At 36.8% G+C, this 22,114-nt stretch overlaps 1 protein-coding gene across 2 annotated transcripts in view; it reads left to right on the top strand.

Moving 5' to 3' along the window:
* LOC149554667 (protein HLB1-like) overlaps nucleotides 1–22,114 on the top strand; it is a 183,854-nt gene that overhangs the window by 51,963 nt on the left and 109,777 nt on the right. For both annotated transcript variants that reach the window (XM_089828727.1, XM_089828728.1), the window contains exon 4: nucleotides 12,385–12,498. In XM_089828727.1, the coding sequence (XP_089684853.1) occupies nucleotides 12,385–12,498 (114 nt within the window). The remainder of the gene's footprint in view (nucleotides 1–12,384; nucleotides 12,499–22,114) is intronic.

The following is a 22,114-nucleotide window of genomic DNA, read 5'->3' on the forward strand; positions in this document are numbered from 1 at the left end:
TCCTTGAATCAAAGATGCCGAACTGCCAGTGATGATTAGATCATCCACATAGATAACCGGAAGGAGGATGTCACTGTCAGTAGTCTTGATGTACAGATTTGAGTCTGAAGAACTCCTCATGAAGCCTTGATCACTGAGGTTCTTATCAATCTTGATGTACCATGCCCGAGGGGCCTGCTTCAAACCATAGAGAGCTTTTACCAATCTGAGAATCTGATGGTCTTTATGAGCAACCTTGAAACTAGGAGGCTGCGTCATGTAGACCTCTTTATGGAGATCACCATTCAGGAAAGCATTCTTGACGTCCATCGGATGGACCTTTTAGCCAAACTGTGTTGCCATGGCTAGGACTAATTTGATGGTGCTCATCTTTGCAGTAGGAGCAAAGGTCTCCTCATAATCAATGCCTTGACGTTGAGAAAAACCCTTCGCCACTAAACGAGCTTTGTACTTATCCAAAGTTCCTTTTGATTTGTATTTGATTTTGTAGACCCATTTGCAACCAATGGGTTTCTTCCCTGGTGGAAGATCAGAAAGGACCCAAGTGTTGTTCTTCAGCAGGCTTTGGTGTTCAGATGTCATGCCTTGTTCCCACTCTGGAATTCCTTTAGCCTCGGAATATGTTTGAGGTTCAAACACATTGTGAATGTTGGCCATAAGAGCAAAGTTAACAAAATCAGTAGTTTTTCTCTTTTTTCGAGCGGTTCTCCCATCCATGAGCTCATCATCATGAAAATCAGCAAGTGTCTTAGCCCACCATTTAGGCCAGATAGGAGAATGACCAACAGTAGTACTAGGAGATGCTTGATCAGTAGGATCCTCATCAGAAGAAGTTGGATCAAACTTAGCTGAAGCATCTACAAAGCGAGGTGATCCTGCAAGAGAAGCCGGAGGAGTCTGTACAGGTATCACTGGAAGAACTGGAGCTGCAAGAGCTACTGGAGCCCTCCCATCAGGTGGACCTAATGGAAGCCAAACTCACAAATCATGAGCCTACATAGGCTGGTCTGCTAGATCAAGAACAGGAGAAACGGACATGAATGTCTTTGCTACTCGTCAAAGACTACATCACGGTCGTATATGAGACGAGATGTCTCAACATCAATCAGGCGGTAGGCTTTGTGAATACTGCTATATCTAGCAAGCATCAGTTTCTGACTCTTGGCATCCAACTTGGTGCGTGAAGCATCAGGGATCCAAACAAAAGCAAGAGAGCCAAAAACCTTCAAGTGACTAATTTTGGGCTTGCAACCGGACCAGGCCTCTTCCGGAGTTTTACCTTTGACCGCCATTGTGGGTGATCGGTTCAACAGATAAACTGCGGTGTTAACTGCTTTTGCCCAAAACTGCTTCGGAACATGTCTATGTTCGAGCATGGAACGAGTTATCTCGGTGATTGTCCTATTCCGACGTTCAACTACATTTTTCTGTTGTGGTGTGTGGGGTGTGGTTAACTGACGTTTGATGCCATGTGTATCCAAGAAGCTGGAGAAAACATTAAAATGAAATTCCCCCCCCATTGTCTGATCTAAGTGTAATAATAGATTTCCCAGACTCTTTTTCAACTAAGGGTTTAAACTTCTGAAATATAGTAAATGCATCTGATTTCTTTTTAAAGAAATACACCCACATTTTTTTTACTGAAATCATCTACAAACAACAAAAAAATACCTAGACCCAAGAACAGAAGGACCATAGGGCCGCAGATATTGGCATGAACAAGTTGAAGTACCTGAGAAGCTCGCCAAGAATTGCCATTGGTGAAAGGTGTGCGATGTTGCTTCCCAACCTAACATGCGTCACAAACTCCAAGGTGTTTAGTCTGAATCTCTAGCAAACCAAGAACAAGCTCATCCCGAGCAAGCTGTGAGAGATAATGCACATTTAAGTGCCCATATCGCTGATGCCAAAATGTGCTGATAGAAGATCGTCGAGCAGCCATAGCTAAGTCCTGAGAATCACTAGAATCAGTAAGTCTGAAAAGACCATGATCCTCAAGACCTACTGCAATAGTAGACTTAGTTGACCGATCAGTGATGGTGCATTGATGTGAATTGAATGTGACTGCCAAGTGTGGAGAATGTCACAGCAACTAACTAATTGAGAGTAGATTGAGTTCCATCCTTGGAACGTAGTACACATCAAGGAATATGAGATTCCCCCCAATAGACTGAATCTGAATGTTGCCTTTACTGACAACCTTGTACTCTTCTCCGCCACAAAAAAAATAGAATCTGAATAAGGTTGGTAGTCAGTAAACCAGTCTCTGCGGTGAGTGAAATGGTGAGAGGCACCTGAATCAATGTACCAGGCAGATGACTTCACATGATCTGCAGGGCTTTTAGCCATAAAGGCGTAAAAGGCAGATTTCGCTTGCTCAATGTGCTCTGCACTGTTCGCTTTGGGTTGCGAACTTGATTGCTTAGATTGGACAGCTAAGCGTTTCCGACATCCAACCTTCATGTGACCAAACTTGTGGCAGTAGTTGCATTGAATGTTCTTTTTTTTGGAACCATCGGATGCTGGAGTAGAAGACTTCTGCTGAGATGGTTGCGAAAACTTGCCCTTATCCTTTTGAAAGGATTTCGCAGCAAAGGCTTGTTTAGTGGAGGTGGAATTGGAGTTGCTATTGAACTATTGTTTCCATCGGTCTTGCTGAAGCAGTAGGGTGCAGAGATCAGTGAACTTTAGATCAACACCAGTAGATGTGATGTTGAGAGTCTCGATAAAATGCTCATAGGATTTTGGTAAATTTCAAAGAGTGATTACCACAATATCCTCTTCCTCCATCTTGCGACCGATGGCAAGTAGCTGATCACGGATTTCTTGAATTTGATTCAGCTGTGCCTGGAGCGTGGTGCGCTCATCCATGATAATAGAAAACAAAGTGTTTTTCAGAAAGAAGTCTCTGCTCTTGTCGGAAGCCTCATGAAGACCTTTGAGGTGTGTCCAGATTTTGGTAGTTCTCTTGCCGAATGGAATCTGAGAAAGCTGATCATTATCCACAGTTAATTTGAGAAGCATTACTACCTCTCGATTATTCAGATCCCATGTATCTTGATTAGGACCCAGAGAAGTTAGACGCTTTGTAACACTCAGAACAAGTTGGTTGGTGTTCCAATATTCAAAGATTGCGATGATGCGCTGCTTCCAGGTTCCATAAGTGCAACCATTGAAATTGGAGTTATGCTTGAGCAGAATATTTGTTTGAGATGCCATAGCACGTTTTTCATTAAAAATTGTGAAAATCTGTGAAGGCACGTTCTAAGAGGCAAAAATACGAAAGACCCAAAAGAATCAGAGAGTGACCCAAAAGAGAGTTCAAAAAACCCAGAAGGAATATGCTGTTGTTTTTGGATCCATTGGCTCAAAAATCGAGACATGAAAAATGAGGCACCCAAAAAAAACGGACAACAACCCAGTTGAGCTCTCAAAAAACCCACCAAGAATTTGCAATCAAATTTTTTTTTGACCTCAAAAACTAGGGTTTCGAGCAAAACCCTAGCCGTCAGATTGGAGATCAAAAAAATGGAGGATTTGGTGAAAAGAATGTCTGATCTGTTGCCTAGAGCATGACTACAGGGTGTGACGACCCCAAAAGGTAGAGGTGACCATCCAAAAATAGTGGCGAATTTATGAAATCGCAAAGATGTGATTGAGGAAATTGTAGAGCCGTTTTTAAAAAAAAAAGTTCAGAAAAAAACACGACCTCTGAAGTGAGGATTTGGTAATGAGCTAAGAAGCATGGGGCATGGCAAAACCATAATGATTTCTTGCTCAAATCGCGAGTTTATCCAATAACAAATCGCGAGTTTTTTTTGAGGGTTTCAAATGCAGTTTGCAACTCGTGTTTTGCAGATTTGCTGAAGATAAGACAACCTGCATAAGATGCGAAAGACATGATTTGCAGAGAACACGCAATTTTTACAGATGAATTTCTCAACAAAAACAAAAACCCTAGACGAGCTGTTTGAGAAAAACCTCAGAAATTAGTTCGAAAAGTTTTAGCAAAAAATTTTGAATGAAATTATAATTTTTTCAACGAAATTTAAGTATTGGCTCTGATATCATATTACAAGGTAATTGGTAAACACTTGCTTGTTATTAACAAAGACCGAAAGGTCAATTTATACAAAAGAACGAGATGATGTTTCCTTAGGAAACGATCGTAAAGAATAGAAACATTCTATTCTAGAGAAAGCAAAAAATGAAAGCAAACTAAAGCGTAAGATATTTACAAGATAACCATTAACTAATAATAGACGATCTATCTATTATTGTAATAGAATCTAGAATCATAAAATTTTTCCGAACACAAAAATTGGGTTTTTGAAAAAAAACGGCGCTGCTGCAAAAAAAACCCACAAAAATGGTAGAAATATGCAGAAAAAATAAACGGATCTGGACAGAAATGGTTTGTAGAACTAAACCAAAAGTTTGCAAATTTAAATCTCTCAGAACAGAAATTCTAGTCGGATTATAGAGAGAGTTGGAAGCAAATATGCATGTAAATAATTTCGAAAATAAAAGGTAGATAATTTCATCCAAGTAATTAAAATTCTTTCAAAAAAATTTAGAGTATTGTCTCTAATACCATATTACAAAGCAATTAGAAAATATTTGCTTGTTATTAACAGGGATCAAGAGATCAATTTATATAAGACACTGAACAATGTTTTCTTAAGTAACAATCGTAAAGAATAGTAACATTCTATTCTAGAAACATAAAATTAAATATTCAAAACATTCTAATATTTACAAAAGATTACAATAGATAACCATTAGATACTAAACAAAGATAATAGAAACTATCTATTATCGTAATAGAACCATTCTTAAATACAATATTACCGTTAGATTGGAAGTACAAAGAAAGAACCTATAACTCTAATAAGAATTTTGTCTCGACTTCACCTCCAATGTTAATCCAATTTGTGTTTGATTTGCCGAGTATACCTGAAGGTTTTCACCCTTAGGTTTTGTACATAAGCTGAAGCTTCCCGAATCTCACCAAGAGATATCTGAAATCCCATCATAAATCCAAGCATGAAGGACATAAGCTTTTGAAGGGCCTTTTGCAACCATCCTTGTGTCTCTTCATTTTCATGTGCTTGACTTTTCATATTCTTTTATGTCTTAGTCCACTTTTAATTAATGTCTCCAATTAATAATAAAGTGGCATAATAAATAAGACTATTAAATTTCTAGCATTAAAATAAATATCCTATCAAACTCAAGAAGCCCTATGTAGTAGCTTGTTGGAATGCTCTTGGCGAGATGCTACAAATCTAACACTAAAATGGCCAAAGGATTGAACCCTATTAGCTTACTAAAAGTAGTAAGCATATGGAAACCCTGTTGAAATTACTCCGATTGGCCTGCAACTGGAAGTGCAAAGCCAAAACTTGCATTGGTCATTTGTAAATATTAGGTTAATCAATCTTATTAGATTTCCACAATCCATTAGAATATAATTTTTGCTTCTGGATTTGATTGTGTCAGTTTTTTTAGCATCAACGTTTCGGATCACACTCTGTGATCCATCATCAGGATGAGAGAATGCAAGAATGAAAAAGTGAGCAGATCAAGCCAGTTCAGGGGTTATTAAAGGGAAAAAGAGGAGGGGTACAAAAAGCGAGGTGGCTTGAGGAGAATAAGAATAAAAATTAAAAAATAAAATAAAAATGGGGGATTGGGGGGGGGGGGGGGGATTGGACCCAAGAAAGAGAAAATAAGTAAAAGAAAAGATTGACAATACCCCTAGGAATTAAAGAACCCAAAAGAATAATTAATCAAAGTAAAAAATAAAAAATAAAAAATAATAAAAGAACGAAGTAGGAAAAAATGGGTGGGGGTCGAGACGCCCCAACCATTAGGAAAAAGGTGAATAAAAAGAAAGAAAGAAAAATAAAAATATAAAGGAGAAGCTAATAAATATTAAAAATTAATTAATTAAAAAATAATAAAATGAAAATAAAAAATAATAAAAAATAAAATAAAAAATAAAAATAAAAATAAAAATAAAAAATAACAATAAAAATAAAAATAAAAAGAATAAGAACACACAAGAAAGAATAGGAAATTACATATATATATATCTGTGTGTGTGTGTGTAAAAATACTAAAAATAGTACTCTATAAACAATACGCATATATATATATATATATATATGTATATATCTGTGTGTGTATATACATAAATATATATATTAGTACTAAGCTAAAAAAAAAAAAAAAAAAAAAAAAAAACTAAACGAAGACAACCGAGGGAAAAAAGGCAGGGAAACAAGAAAAAATAATAAATAATAAATAATAAAAAATAAAAAATAAAAAATGAAAGAACCAGAGCACACAAGAATAAAAACTGAATAACACACATACAAAAAATGGAGAAGAGCTAAAAAAAAAAAAAAAAAAAAGCGAGAAAGGAAGAAAAAAATCGAGGAACCAAGAAAAGAAAGGATGAGAAGGGCGAGGAAGAGGGGGAGAACAAAAGCTAGGGGAGAGTCACGACAAAAAAGGAGAGGATACAAAAGAGGCAGAGGAGCGTGCAAGACCAAGGACGAAGAGGAGAGAGTGGAAGAAAGAATGGGGAGGGGGAAGCTCAAGGACGGTGACGACTCTCCAGAGAACATAATAATGGTTGCCAAGACTGGCTCAAGGACCACCCATTATCTCGATTGAGATTAAGGGGATGGTGGTTTATTTCGATGGGTTCCATTAACTTCCTCTTGAAATAGTTATCTTCCTTGACAAGGATGTGGGTGCTCTCCAGATAGATATGGTGTTTGGTGGCAGATGAGTGCTCTGCTAGAGCAGATTTTTGGACTCTTTCATGTTTGATGTCTGCACTATGCTCCCTAATTCTAGTCTGGAATGAGCGACCCGTTTCTCCTATGTAGGCCACACCATAGGAGCAAACAATCTTGTAGACTCCTGAGTCAAGAAGAGCGTCCTTGGAGTCTTTAAGAGGGGGAACATAGTTACGAACCTTGGATAGGGGCTTGAAGGCAACCCTAAGGCCCAAAGAATAACCTGCGGAACCATGCTGAAAGAACCAATGATGCATCAAAGAATAAAGGCCCAAAAAAGGGGACATTGTAGTTTTTATATGTAATATTACCACTACCATTTATGCTCATAATTTTAGTCCTAATCTTACTTATGTTTGACTATTCATGCTATAATTATAGAAATTATACATGTGAGACATTTCTGGTATTTTTAATTCGCTAGTATGTTGCTATTTATTTGGTTATTGTTAATCATCCCATTCATTTGTCCTTTTGTCATTGTTTCATGCACACTGGTGAATTCATGGACTTTTATATTTTTATCCACAGATCCTCACAAGTAATTTAAATTTGGATCCTTTTGTTCTTTATCATTGTTGTAAACATATAGAACTTCATGTTTGTGCTACGTAGTGTGCATGTTTGTTATGAATTTATTATTTTATTTTTTTATTAAGTAAAGGTGAATGATAGTGTTATTTGGTAAAGTTGCAAAGTCATTGCCTCATGGTTGTACTATTTACGAGGTTGATCATTGGTGATGTCTTCGAGTATGAACATTTCAAAGTGGTCAGATGGCAAACTCATCTGAAAGTCCCACTTATTGGAAAACACATAGTTGCCAGATATGGAAAATATTTTGTGAATTGAACCTAAGGAAGAAATTGACATTACAATGGTTTGCTTTCAGATGAAATTGAACCAACTATTGAATATGATGCTTTTAATGAAGAGCAATATGATCACTATTAGATATTGATTGTAATTTTCATTCTGTATTGACATTTGTTGAATCATTGAATGAGTTTATGAATATCTTCATTTTTTGCAAATTACGTGGTATTCAAATATTTTGTTTATTACCAAGTATGTGTATTATTTTTCTATAATTTCAAAATGTTAATGCAAATAGATGAAATTTAAAAGGGATAGTGGGGATGGCGAAGATTGTTAAGTTTCTAAGGATTGTTGCAGATGTAACAACACTGCCATAATGTTTGGTATGTGTTTTTAAATCGTAGCAACCTCTAATTTAAATTGAGCATAAGTGGTGAAGAGACATATCCCTTTACGGGACTCTATTAATTAATTAGATAATTAATATAATAAAACTTATTTTTATATATATATATATATTAATTTCTCTTATGTAAACTTATATCTCATATATGATGAATATGTATATATAATTTATATCTCATATATAATTATATATAGATTTATCCGATAGAAGCTACCAAATATCAACACTCTCTCTTAGCTAGGAAGGATAAACAGAAGACAAATATTACACCATTGGTAATATTAGGCATGACAAATTTTAAGGATATCTTTGATTAGAAGATATACATCATTTTGATATCACATTTGATACCATGAGTGTTGGCCTTCAGAATATATGATACTGAATACTCTGCGTAATGGTCTCCAGAATATCAGCACTTGATAATTACTATGTACTCAATAAGGTAATGGTTTGCAGAATATCAACATATGATATTCACTATTTTGATATCACATTTGAGTATTGGTCTACAGAATATCAACATATGATATTCATAAATACTCTGAGTAATGGCCTCCAAAATGTTGAGATGCAAGATATTCACCAAGTACTATGAGTAATAGTCTCCAGAACATCAAATTGCATGATATTCATCAAGTACTTTGTGTAATGGTCTTCTAGAATATCAAGTTGCATAACATTCACCAAGTACTCAAAAAATGTTTATAAGGTATGTGCACATACATTCTCATCATGCGCACCATATAAACACCCACCATGCAAAGTATACTCTATCAAGATCTGCATAGACATCGTAAGATATCGATCATAATAGAAAATTAAGTTATTGTATGATCATCACCTTTCAATAACTTCTGCAAATACAAGTGACATCATTTGGAAGTCATCACTTCCTCATGATGTATACAGGGGATAGGCCTATTAAAATCACGTAGTCACAATGTATATTCATAAAGCATGGTCCTCTTGACTGCTACAATCCATTTATCACTGGAGAATCCATCTCAACATGGTTTACTCCTTCTGAATCAATGACTAAGATTATTGAAGGTTGATTGAATCATATTCTCTATCTGCTCCTTTAGAGGAATGTGTCAGACTCCTTTGAATATCAATCTTTTGAGCTCCTTTACCTATGGAGTTTGTTTGGTTCATGGAATTGGAATTGTAGAAATAGAGATTTCTACAAATCTCAATTTAGCCAAATCAAGGTTTTGCACATCTTCATTCCTATTTTTGGAATTTTACTTGAACCATTTGCTTCACTTAGAAGATGAGTGGGAAGACGCATTTCTATGCGTAAGCTTGGAGTTGCAGGCAGACTCCAAAAAATAGTCCAATCTATTGTTCTTACACTCCTCAAAAAGCGTAACCAGGTTTTGATTTTCAATTCGTAGTTGCTAGTGGGATGTCTGATAACCTGGTTTTGAGACAAAATTAGAAGTCCGGTATTCTAATTCCATTTTGCCAATTTTGAAACAAACGCAAAATGAGAGAAGATTGGAAGAATGCAAACCTTGAAGAAGATATATCCTACAAAGATTACGCAAATATGAGAATGAGATATTCGGGAGGCGGAAACAAAGGATATTTTAACAATGATCTTAGAAGAAAGTTGAGTAAGGTAAATCTATCTCCATTTGATGGATCCGGTTCCATATTTGTGCAAGCGTGGGTAATGAAAGCCGATACCTACTTCCAGTTGAATCCTATGCCAGAAGAAGAAGTAATCAAATTTGCTGCGCTGCACTTGGAAGGAGTTGCGCACGAATGGTGGCACCACAACACCATCACATTAGGGCATGATCAAATAAATACTTATGCAACATTCATAGAGAGATTGATAGAACGATTTGATGGTAAAGATTTGGAGCTCAATTTCAAAGATTTGGCACAAATGAGATAAATTGGATTGGTCGATTAGTTTATTGTAGAATTTCAGAGACTCTATTTTGGTCACGGACGTTTATGAAAGAAGACGGGTAGTGCTCTTCATGGACGGACTGACATAACCTTTTAAAGGTTGGGTAAAGGGGTTCAATCCTGCCACCCTGTTGAAAGCAATCAATAAAGCACGGAGTATGGCATTGTCATTGGTATCATCCTCTTGAAGTTACTCACATCCTAAATCGCCGATGTTTTCGAGAGACAAACCTCCGCCCAAGAAGCCGACGTTGGATGAAGCTACCAGACAGGAGGTCCTTGCCATATAAATGAGGTGGCGTACATAGTATGGTGTCTTATCACTTTTTTTTCTCACCCATCATTTCTACCTTGTCTCAGTGACAACATTCCAAGGTATATGTTTACCATGGTAGAGGGTATACCAAAGATGCAGTAGGGTGCCGGGAAGCCCATCCTTCTAAGCTCAAAGGCAGTCCCCTTTCTCTCTTTGGCGTCATGAGAACTCCTTAGTGCAACCTGAAGTGGCATGCTCAGAAGGGGACCTCATTACCATTTTCTTTCCTGCAACCAACTCATTTTCTATGCTATGGTCTGTTGCAACAGTTAAATATGCTTTTTCAATTACCTATTCCCTGTATATATATTTGGCCTGTCCATAGATAATGATTTAACAACTCATGTATGTAAAAATATTGACTCTAATTTCAGAAATATCCTAATTTATGAATGAATGCTACACGTAACATAAACACCCACAGTATTGAGAGTATATGTGGTAATGTCAGTCCAGAAGATAATGCTATATATATTAATATATGCTCATTCCAGAATCACACTATACTGATATATTTAGAATATGTTTCCTCTTGAGTCACTGATGATCTACAGCGATATCTTTATGTCCATTCTGATGCTTCCTTTAGGTTGCTCTATCCCAAAATCAATGCCCCCTTGCTTGATGATCTTTACAATTTTTCTACATGTCTACACTTGAAGGATCGCATCATTTGAGACATGTCTGTCCTTCATGTCAGATTGTGTCCATTAATTTTGATTTAATTTTGTAGATTGCATCTTCTCATGTCTTGAGATAACGTTAATGAAATACATATTAATACACTACTGATTATTGATGTTAATGGACTGTATATGTTTGGGATTTTTCTTGTTTATGATGATTGCAGCCTCTCATAATTAATGATCTCTTTTTATTATTATAGCTGGTGCCTGAGGATAATCGATGCCACTTACTCAAAGTTCTATCTAATCATTGATGAGATATACTTAAGGGATATCCTTATATTGATATGCAGGCTGCTGTTCTGAGTCTCTCCGTATTCCTTTCTTCATATCTCTGTATGCATTCCATCACCGGATAATATGCCACTGCCATAAACCTCAATATTCTCTGTTCATAACTTCATACTTATTGTTACCATGTATTGATGTATACAATTGCTGTGATGAAGATTTTCTTCCTTCTATTCATGATCTCAAATCGAGGCACTACTATCCTTATTGAACTCTGGTCGATGGTGCTGTGGCATGGATTGTTTCTAATGCAATTATGTTTGACGGGGATGCCATCCTTAATATTGGCTTGCTGTTGATTAATTATAATTCCAAGTATTGTTTATTAAGCCTGCATGTTGTTATTTGTTTTCTAATCATAACTTATTGTTTATTTATTAATTTAATATGATATTTGTTATTTGTTTATTCTTGTATTTTAATATATTGTATATATATTATTTCTTAATTTTAATACTTGTTATTTCATTTCCAAAGCGGAGGATGTAATCAGGGTTTCAAATGGAGGGATATGACATTGCTACCAATTATATTTTTCTTACCCTGGGGTTTTCCAGGCTGAAAACTTGTGTTTATTGAGTTGAATTTCTATTTGTTTCAACATTTCATTTTTGTATCTGTATAACATTTAATCCTCTTGAACTATCATTTGAATAATTGAAGTACAGTAGCATGCTTGCACAATTTGCTAATTTTCTACTACTGAATTAATGATCTTACAAATCACTTAATGAGTTGCCTGTTGTTAAACTAACCTGAACAGTAAACAGGTATATCAAATAGCTACATATATTATCTATAATACCATTTTGATTTTATGTGTTTAGCCAGAGATGTTTGTTGAAGAAATAAAGAGAATCTAATTTCAAGTGTATGTCCTGCTAAGAAAATCTGTCTCTGGGTTAATATTTCTGCAAGATGTTTATATTGACATTACTTGTTGATCTAAATTATTTAAGTATATATTATACTATTAGAATATCTTCCTTTGGGTCAAAATTTCCGTAAGATATTTATGTGAACATTACTTGGCACTATTTATTGGTTATGCCATTTTGTTGGGTATGGTAGATTTGTAGTTATTACTATTTTCTTACTATCAGATTAACCTATGTGGGTATTTTGTAGGAAAGTGCAGATAATGTAGGATCAGATTCAAGCTCTCCTTCAAAAGATGATTTACTTGAAGAAGCATGTAAAAAATATGATGAGGCTACACGGCTTTGTCCTTCATTGCATGATGTAAATGCAATACCCTCAACTGTTTGGATATCTGTTTTTTCCCCTAAGATTTAGAGATGCTACATGTTTATTAACATTGCACATGCTTCACATATAGTACATGATGTTTGTTTGGGAATATCAAGATATATTTCAAAATATTATTAATGTCTCTAAAAGACTGAGAAATTTGTTTTCGATAAGTGTAACCATACAGGCATATATATATAATAAGGCTTCTGTTTCCTTTTGATCGTATTGGATAGGCTTATATGCAATAAGGTTACTGTTTCTTCTTGGGTGTATTTCTTTTAAAAGTGTATTAAGGTGAAGATTGTGTTTGTGGGTGTAACTAGAGAATTAGATGTTTTAAGAATGCAGAATTGCCTATACGGTTTACTTTATTGCATTTTTAATATGTTTTGGAGGTGAAATAGTTCCAATTGCATACATCTATGAAGCTATGAATGCATTTCTTTGAGATTGAAATAAGTGTGGCTACCAATAGTATCTGAAATTCGGGATCTGTTTGCTAAGTTCAATCAATGATGAACATTTGAAGTAGATAGACAGAGAAAGGTAATTATATGTCAGGAAAATGAAAATTAGAATTTATATAGACACAACAAGAACTAGAAGGTTAAAGACGCAAACACAAACATTGATGATGCTTTTAAGTCTAAAATTTGTTTATTAATTTTCCGATAATAATTGAAGGAAGAAGAAGGGATTGAATTGTCTAATATGTATTGTCATGATATTTTTCTGCAAACAGCTTAGACTTGCTCAATGGGTTGCAGCAAATGCTCCAAGAATTTTAGATATTTAACAATCTTCTTCTATATTAGTATTTTGAGATTTCGGAGTCATGCTATTAACACTAGATGGAGGGATGTAGAAAAGCCATCTAGACTTCTTAGGAGCAAACTTGAAGTAAAGGTGACGAAAAATCAAATAGTGATGTAAACTTCACAATTTATGTCCACACTAACTGATGGTATTGGCAATTAGGACTTCTCGACATACAAGAAAAATGAGGAATTAATCACACATTAGACAGAAGATGAATATGTAATGAAGAAATGATATAATAGCTCAGTCTAATAATATTCCTTCAACACAAACATGTAGAATAGTATGTGGGGTGTAATCACCATTTGACTGTTTGAGAGATTCGATTCACAAATACCCTAGAATTTCTTGTAGCATTGGATATTATATTTCAAAGAATGTGAGTGTCAATTCCAGCCTTTGGTCCAACTAACATTGCTTCTTTTGTTGCAGGTAAATGCACACTATCAAGTAATTGATCGACCATTTTTACATTATTGCCAGCACCTATCCCTCCAGTAATGATTTTTCTCATTGTATAAAGCACAAGCCTTTCCTTCTATAAAGCTTTCATTGTTCCAAATGCCATTATCCCTTTGATGGGTAACCATACAATGTTCTAAAACTCTCATTGTGACAGAGTCAGAGAGGATGCTAGTTTAACACCTACAAATTGGATTTGATATTTTGTGTAAATCTTGTGATCATTCTATTTAAATAGTGTTACATCCCTTTGTGTCTACGTGCATTGGTGGGAAAATAAGTTTCAAACCCCAAAAGTCATCAACAAAGTTAAAACTTTCAGCTTTTTGAGATGTTCTTGAACTTAGAAACCTGCCTGAAAGAAAATTTGTCATGCATTTGAAAGGGCAATGAACTTTCAAAATCCCTCAAATAAACATTTTTATAATTTGATAAACTTGTTTAAAAGAGGCTTCGGGGATTTGGGCTTGGCACTTCTTTTTGTTTTTAATAAACCTAACCTGCTAACTTCCTTGCAGATCTACACACATGGGTCACACCTGTCACACCTGTACAACAATTTCTTTCATAACCTCCTCAATGGCATCTCTAAGGGTTTGGAACTAAAAATCAGCGTCCTCATGGTTCCTTGAATAACCGACAAAAGGAAGTTAAGTGTACTTTGTGAATGCGATTGTGATGTTGATGAGTAGATGATGCCTAATGGTTGCCCGCCTACCCATGACTATTCTGCATACACTGGTGACCTATGGGGTCTTCATTTTCTCCATTAAAATTTAATCTTGAAATAGTTCTTAACGATATTCTTGTCCCTAATTTTTTCTACCCTTGTGGCACATATGATAGTGATTTTCTAATTATCTTTGCTATTACCTCTTTATAATAATGAGGGTGAGCCACATTGAATGGAATGCCATGAACACAAAAAAATTGCCATTGGTTGCCTCATCCTTGTTTCGCACTTTGAATAACTCTGCCACCTTGTTTTCAGCATTGCCACTAGTAGTCATTATATTTGTTTTAGTACTAGTAGGATAAGCAAGAAGTTGTGGCTCCTACATAGTTTTAGTATTACTAGTAAGACTTCTTGGATATAGCAGCTATAAGTGTTTTAACTTCACTACAACCCAGCAATCTATTTATTTAAGCCCCTTGATTGAGTGACAACTTGTCACATACCTCCAAACCTTTGCCTTAGACTCAAAGGCGGTGTGCATTGACTCTTTCAACGCATGCCTTTAAATTCAAGATTAGAGAAATGGCATATTGACAGCCTTGTGCCCCGTTTCCTCTAGGTTTTATTTGAATTTTGGTGGTAGAAATTTTGAAGAGTTTGTTATTGAAGGAACTCATGAAATTGTTTTTTTAGTAAGTTGGAAGGGCAATTAAAATTCACACTTCCAATAGAACTAGTTGCCTCACCCTTTCTCACCAATTTGAAATGCCAGCACAATCATTTCAATTGCAATGATTTCAAGCTGCAATTATTACAATGCAAAAACATATAAGCAGTAACTTAGTTTATCAAAGAACCTGGTTTGTAAATGGGCGCTAGAATTATTTGGGCAGAAAATCATTTTTGCAGCAGCTAATATCCCACACCAATATTTCTGTGTGAATGCCTTCAGAAAATGAATTCAAATCGCTGCCAGCAGATGGTGAAACACAGCTTGATAAATGCTGCTAGTAATCCAGATGCCACTCAGCCATAGGAAAACGCTGGCCAATAACAGTGATCACAGCTTCTATAAATTCCTCTAAATGGCATCCAAATTTGCAAAAATGTTGCAGCAGATTCTCATTCAACGCTATGAAACTCATTCCAAACCCTCTCCAAAACACAACCACATAGTTGAATGGTACACAACAGTACCATTCAATCTTCAGATATATCCCAGACCAATACTCAACAGATAGAGTACATTTCACCTGGTGTTTCAAAGATTCTAAGTGCTAAGATGGTGAAGAATTCACAATTCTTCAACAATGTTGAAACCCATTTTTCAATCTCTTCTCCAAACACAGAGTGCACATTAACTAACATAAGCAATAGAATGATTCAATCCTTGCAAGGCATTAAATTCATAATATTTCAATGCAAAGGCTTCTTCACACTCAATGCCAAGAGTCTTTATGAACACACTTTTCACTTAAATGCCTTTTGCTTTATGCTTTGCAGATATTTGAAATATGTAATCTAGTAACTGCCTTTGGCTCCAAAAGCGACCTTTTCATCAATATCATGATATTCTGACGCACAAGGCCATTGTTTTTCGTTCCCAAGATTTAAAACATTTTAATCTGGTTCAACTTTAGCATGTTTAGTTAAATAATAATCATAATTCACTTGTCTTGTGAAAATGACTGAAGAAGCATTAGAATCAAAATCTAACAACACATTAGTGATCTTGATGAAGAAAGACAATGAATGAACCTGATGGGGTGATTTATTAAATAAAAACACTCCCTTCAAGATTCTTGGAGCCCAAGCCAGAAGCCAAAAACACCAACTGAGAGGATCAGTCTACTCTAACTTATCTCAGCTCATTGAAACCATCTGTTGACTTACTATAAATAGTAAGTCTCTCAAAATTGAGCCAAATCTCACCCGGTGGGGAGCTCAATAACTACACAAGATCCTCTAGACACCAGTATCAGTCGACAAGGAACCAGTGATAGACTGAATCCATCAACTCTGTTGCAACTCAAATTTGGGGACACTATATCCGCCCTCCCTAAGATTGCTCGTCTCCAAACAAACTCGAACAAAAAACAAACATCACAATCCACTCGGATATCAAGGGTAAAATTGTGTAATAAACTTGTTGTGCACAACCAACTCCTGTAGCATCAACAACCAAAATAACTAACATCAATAATAGAATCATGTGGAAACTAATTGTAGGCGTTGGAGCAGACAACTCATTGGAACTCAATCCAACTGAAGCACTAACTCTATCAACACCTGAGTCCCAATATAACTGACACACACTTCCATCTACACTGAGAAAATAGTAACAAACAAAGGTGCCTGTGATGCAACCACCATCCCCATCCTCTGTTGAGTTGTCCTGGATGTGTCGATACTACAAATGATCTAACTTGCAGTTGCTGATCCCATCTGCAAAGGATGGCGCTAACTCAACCCACAACAAATGGTATGATCTCAGAGTTGATCCACACCAATGAATCAATAAGTCGTTTGGGTGTGTTTTAAAGGAGAAATGGTGAGCATTCACAACTTGAAAACTCCCAATAAAACGCTCCAATCACTGTCAGTGGCTCATCATTGATAACTCGAGAATCAAAAGATGACTCCAATCTCTAACTTTGAACAATTGGTCGGGCAAGATCCTGGGTAACCCTGTTAGCAAACCCAACCACAAAATCTCTGTGGGGAAACATCCCAGCCAAGGTCTCTACAATTTTTCGCACCAAACGTTGAATACCGCGAGAAGCTCAGAAGAGAGTACCCTTAGAGGCTCTGTATGGTACCTCTTGTGATTCTGCACATTCAAGCAAATACTTCATAAATGACAACGTGTTGCAGAAATTGTATGAAGAAGCATTAACCTACTCCCCTGCAATCTACAAGTGATCCCTTTGAACTTGTGGCACTACCAACGGTTTATTGCTATCAGCTATATGAGATGAGGTAATAGGTTTGTTTTTGGAAAAGGGAAACAAATGCCCACGTGAGCTTGTCTCCAAATTAGATGATACCTTGCGCAAGTCCTGTAAAGAAGTGCGATTAGTGTCTGAGACTAGGACACAACTCTCTGAAGAATCCTTTACGGTCACATCAAGACTCTCAATAACCTGTCTTACATCATCTGTTAATGTGCTAATTATTGAGGGACCTGGTACAATAGGAAGCTCTTTGTAGTCCTCCACTAATGCACTTCACTCATTTGTAACTATTGCACTCATATCAAGGATGAATATAATTGCATCCTCATCACATTCATCACCCCTTTCGTGGAAGTTAACTCACCATCTGCCACTATATGTTGCTGAACTGGATTTGGAGCTTGTGTAGATTCTACATGCTCCAACTCCACGACTGCCTCTCTTAACTACAATTGTGACTCTTGGAGAGTCAACTGGCTGCTCTCCAACACTCAACTTAAGTTCATGGGTGTGACCTCAATCACCTCCTCCTCTTTCCCTAATAGTGTCTCGTAACAAGTGCTACCCCACTCAAAAAGGCAATCCCTGTCAGCTACTAAGTGTAAATAATTATGCTTGAAGACCTCACAACCTATCGAAGTGAATGAATGTTTGTTAGGGAAAAGTAACTACCATCGTGCTCATCTGACATAGGAGCACCCCAATGAAATATAACATCTGTCGGATAGCATCATAATGCTCAAGAGCTGAGGAAATATCACCATCACTCACCCTCACTTGTCTAGACACAAGAAGCCCGCTCCCTTGTATACTCTCTGGCTTACTATTCACACTATGATAGGAAATTGTATCCTCATTGCTCACGTCACGATCACTGTCCTCATGTGCACTAACAACCTAGCACATGTTCACCAACGAGGTACTGCTACTGGGTACCTCCACCAATACCTCCTTTGAAGAAGTGGAAACACCTGCCGTATCAAACTCATCACATGTCTTTGCTTCCCCCTCATCTATAAGTTCCAATAATTTACAATCCTGGAACCTATCATCATCTACTAACTACTTCGAGTCATCACCTAACATCTGATATGATATACCAAAGTCGCAGTAGCACAAATCGTCATTGCGTGACACATCAAAGGTCCCCACATCACTAGCATCGGCACCGTCCAACTGAGACACCTCTACTGTCACTTGCTGTTGCATACATGACTCAATGTCATCATGTTAATCAACAATACTAGGGCATAAATTGACATCGCTTGATTTTGCCGTAATACTCAAATCATGAGTTTTATCACTGGGTAGCTCCATGATCTCATTCTCCCCACTTGGGAAGACTAATGTTTCTTGCATTGCCTCAACACTAGGGAAGCTACCATAAAAGTCAGAGCTTTTAGTGCTCATATCCTCCTCGTAGCCTTCAAAAACAACACTCTCATCAAGAGAGTCTAAACTAGTGGTGATATCGAAAAATCTCTGTGGGGAAACATCCCAGCCAAGGTCTCTACAATTTTTCGCACCAAACGTTGAATACCGCGAGAAGCTCAGAAGAGAGTACCCTTAGAGGCTCTGTATGGTACCGCTTGTGATTCTGCACATTCAAGCAAATACTTCATAAATGACAACGTGTTGCAGAAATTGTATGAAGAAGCATTAACCTACTCCCCTGCAATCTACAAGTGATCCCTTTGAACTTGTGGCACTACCAACGGTTTATTGCTATCAGCTATATGAGATGAGGTAATAGGTTTGTTTTTGGAAAAGGGAAACAAATGCCCACGTGAGCTTGTCTCCAAATTAGATGATACCTTGCGCAAGTCCTGTAAAGAAGTGCGATTAGTGTCTGAGACTAGGACACAACTCTCTGAAGAATCCTTTACGGTCACATCAAGACTCTCAATAACCTGTCTTACATCATCTGTTAATGTGCTAATTATTGAGGGACCTGGTACAATAGGAAGCTCTTTGTAGTCCTCCACTAATGCACTTCACTCATTTGTAACTATTGCACTCATATCAAGGATGAATATAATTGCATCCTCATCACATTCATCACCCCTTTCGTGGAAGTTAACTCACCATCTGCCACTATATGTTGCTGAACTGGATTTGGAGCTTGTGTAGATTCTACATGCTCCAACTCCACGACTGCCTCTCTTAACTACAATTGTGACTCTTGGAGAGTCAACTGGCTGCTCTCCAACACTCGACTTAAGTTCATGGGTGTGACCTCAATCACCTCCTCCTCTTTCCCTAATAGTGTCTCGTAACAAGTGCTACCCCACTCAAAAAGGCAATCCCTGTCAGCTACTAAGTGTAAATAATTATGCTTGAAGACCTCACAACCTATCGAAGTGAATGAATGTTTGTTAGGGAAAAGTAACTACCATCGTGCTCATCTGACATAGGAGCACCCCAATGAAATATAACATCTGTCGGATAGCATCATAATGCTCAAGAGCTGAGGAAATATCACCATCACTCACCCTCACTTGTCTAGACACAAGAAGCCCGCTCCCTTGTATACTCTCTGGCTTACTATTCACACTATGATAGGAAATTGTATCCTCATTGCTCACGTCACGATCACTGTCCTCATGTGCACTAACAACCTAGCACATGTTCACCAACGAGGTACTGCTACTGGGTACCTCTACCAATACCTCCTTTGAAGAAGTGGAAACACTTGCCGTATCAAACTCATCACATGTCTTTGCTTCCCCCTCATCTATAAGTTCCAATAATTTACAATCCTGGAACCTATCATCATCTACTAACTACTTCGAGTCATCACCTAACATCTGATATGATATACCAAAGTCGCAGTAGCACAAATCGTCATTGCGTGACACATCAAAGGTACCCACATCACTAGCATCGGCACCGTCCAACTGAGACACCTCTACTGTCACTTGCTGTTGCATACATGACTCAATGTCATCATGTTAATCAACAATACTAGGGCATAAATTGACATCGCTTGATTTTGCCGTAATACTCAAATCATGAGTTTTATCACTGGGTAGCTCCATGATCTCATTCTCCCCACTTGGGAAGACTAATGTTTCTTGCATTGCCTCAACACTAGGGAAGCTACCATAAAAGTCAGAGCTGTTAGTGCTCATATCCTCCTCGTAGCCTTCAAAAACAACACTCTCATCAAGAGAGTCTAAACTAGTGGTGATATCGATTGTCTCTTTCGTACTTGCCCTATCAAGAACACTATTAACATGATCAAATAAGAGTCCACTGTCTTGAGAATCACACCTTGTGTCACTGACATTTTCATAACAACTAACTGGAGTGAGGCTGCCATCAATGGTAGTTTACATGTCATCATTATTTTCTTGTTCACTAACTCTGGTCTCATCAAGATGCTGAGACTTGGTGTGGCTGTTCTAGAGAAAATGATCATATCTACATGTCCTTGCAAAGAGTCACCAACATCATGTACACAAGATCAACTACTGGCTGCCCCCTAAGCACGAGATCATCTTCACCATGATTACCAATTGCTTAAAACTCATGGTGAAGAGTTTTGGATGTCTCATTGGCGGAAACCTCTAATTTCTCTTCCTGCATTGTGATGGAGACTTTTTAACAATGGAAACCATATACTTAGCGGTCCTGTTTACTGTTGCCAGATTTGAAAATCTTGCATCCATTCTTTTCTGATTTTGTCCAAGCCTTTCCATAATTTCCATTGAGGCATTTGTTTGCTTCCTGAGATTACCCTTGCTATTCAACTGGTTTCCATATTTACTAGATTTCATGTATTTGTCCATAACTGAAACAACTACAAGAGTGTTGGTCACACAAATAACATCAGGACCATAATGATAATATTTTTCTATCCCACAAGATGGCAGGAAACCACTCTGATACCACTGTATAGATTACTGGTGGCTCACTCTAAAACTATGCTGAATAATGGCTTCTTTTTGTGGTCTGAGTTTCTGAAAGTTGCAATTCTTTTGTTTTTTTTCAAATATATAGAAATGCTCATATACTAAACACAAAATGGAAACAAATTTGAAACGCCAACACAATCATTTCAATTGCAATTATTTCAAGTTGCAATTATTACAATGCAAAAACATATAAGCAATAACTTAGTTTATCAAAGAACTTGGTCTGCAAATGAGCGCTAAACTTATTTGGGCAGACAATTATTTTTGCAACAACTGAAATCCCATGCCAATATTGCTGTTTGAATGCCTTCACAATATAAAGTGAAACCGGTGCCAGCAGATGATGAAACACATCTTGTCAATGGTAAATGCTGCTAGTAATCCAAACGCCATTCTCTATAGAAAAATGTTGGCCAATAACAGTGATCACAACCTCTATAAGTTCTTAGAAGTGTTATAGCAGATTCAATCTATGAAACTCATTTCAACACTCTCCAAAGCACTGTCAAATAACTAATTGAATGGTATACAAGACCACCATTTAATCCTCAAATAAATCTTAGACCAATACTTAGCATATAGAGCATGATTCACCTGGTGTTTCACTGATTCAAATTGCTGAAATGATGAAGAATTCAGAATTTTCCAACAATGTTGAAACCCTTGCTTCATTGTCTTCTCCAAACACAAAGTGCAGATTAAATAACATAAGCAGTAGAATAATTCAATCCTTGCAAGGCATTATATTTATAACATTAAAATGCAAAAGCTTCTTC

Source organism: Cupressus sempervirens, chromosome 5 (genome assembly GCF_028749045.1).
Source record: "Cupressus sempervirens isolate cs-2001-9-10 chromosome 5, ASM2874904v1, whole genome shotgun sequence".
Classification (NCBI taxonomy): Eukaryota; Viridiplantae; Streptophyta; class Pinopsida; order Cupressales; family Cupressaceae; genus Cupressus; species Cupressus sempervirens.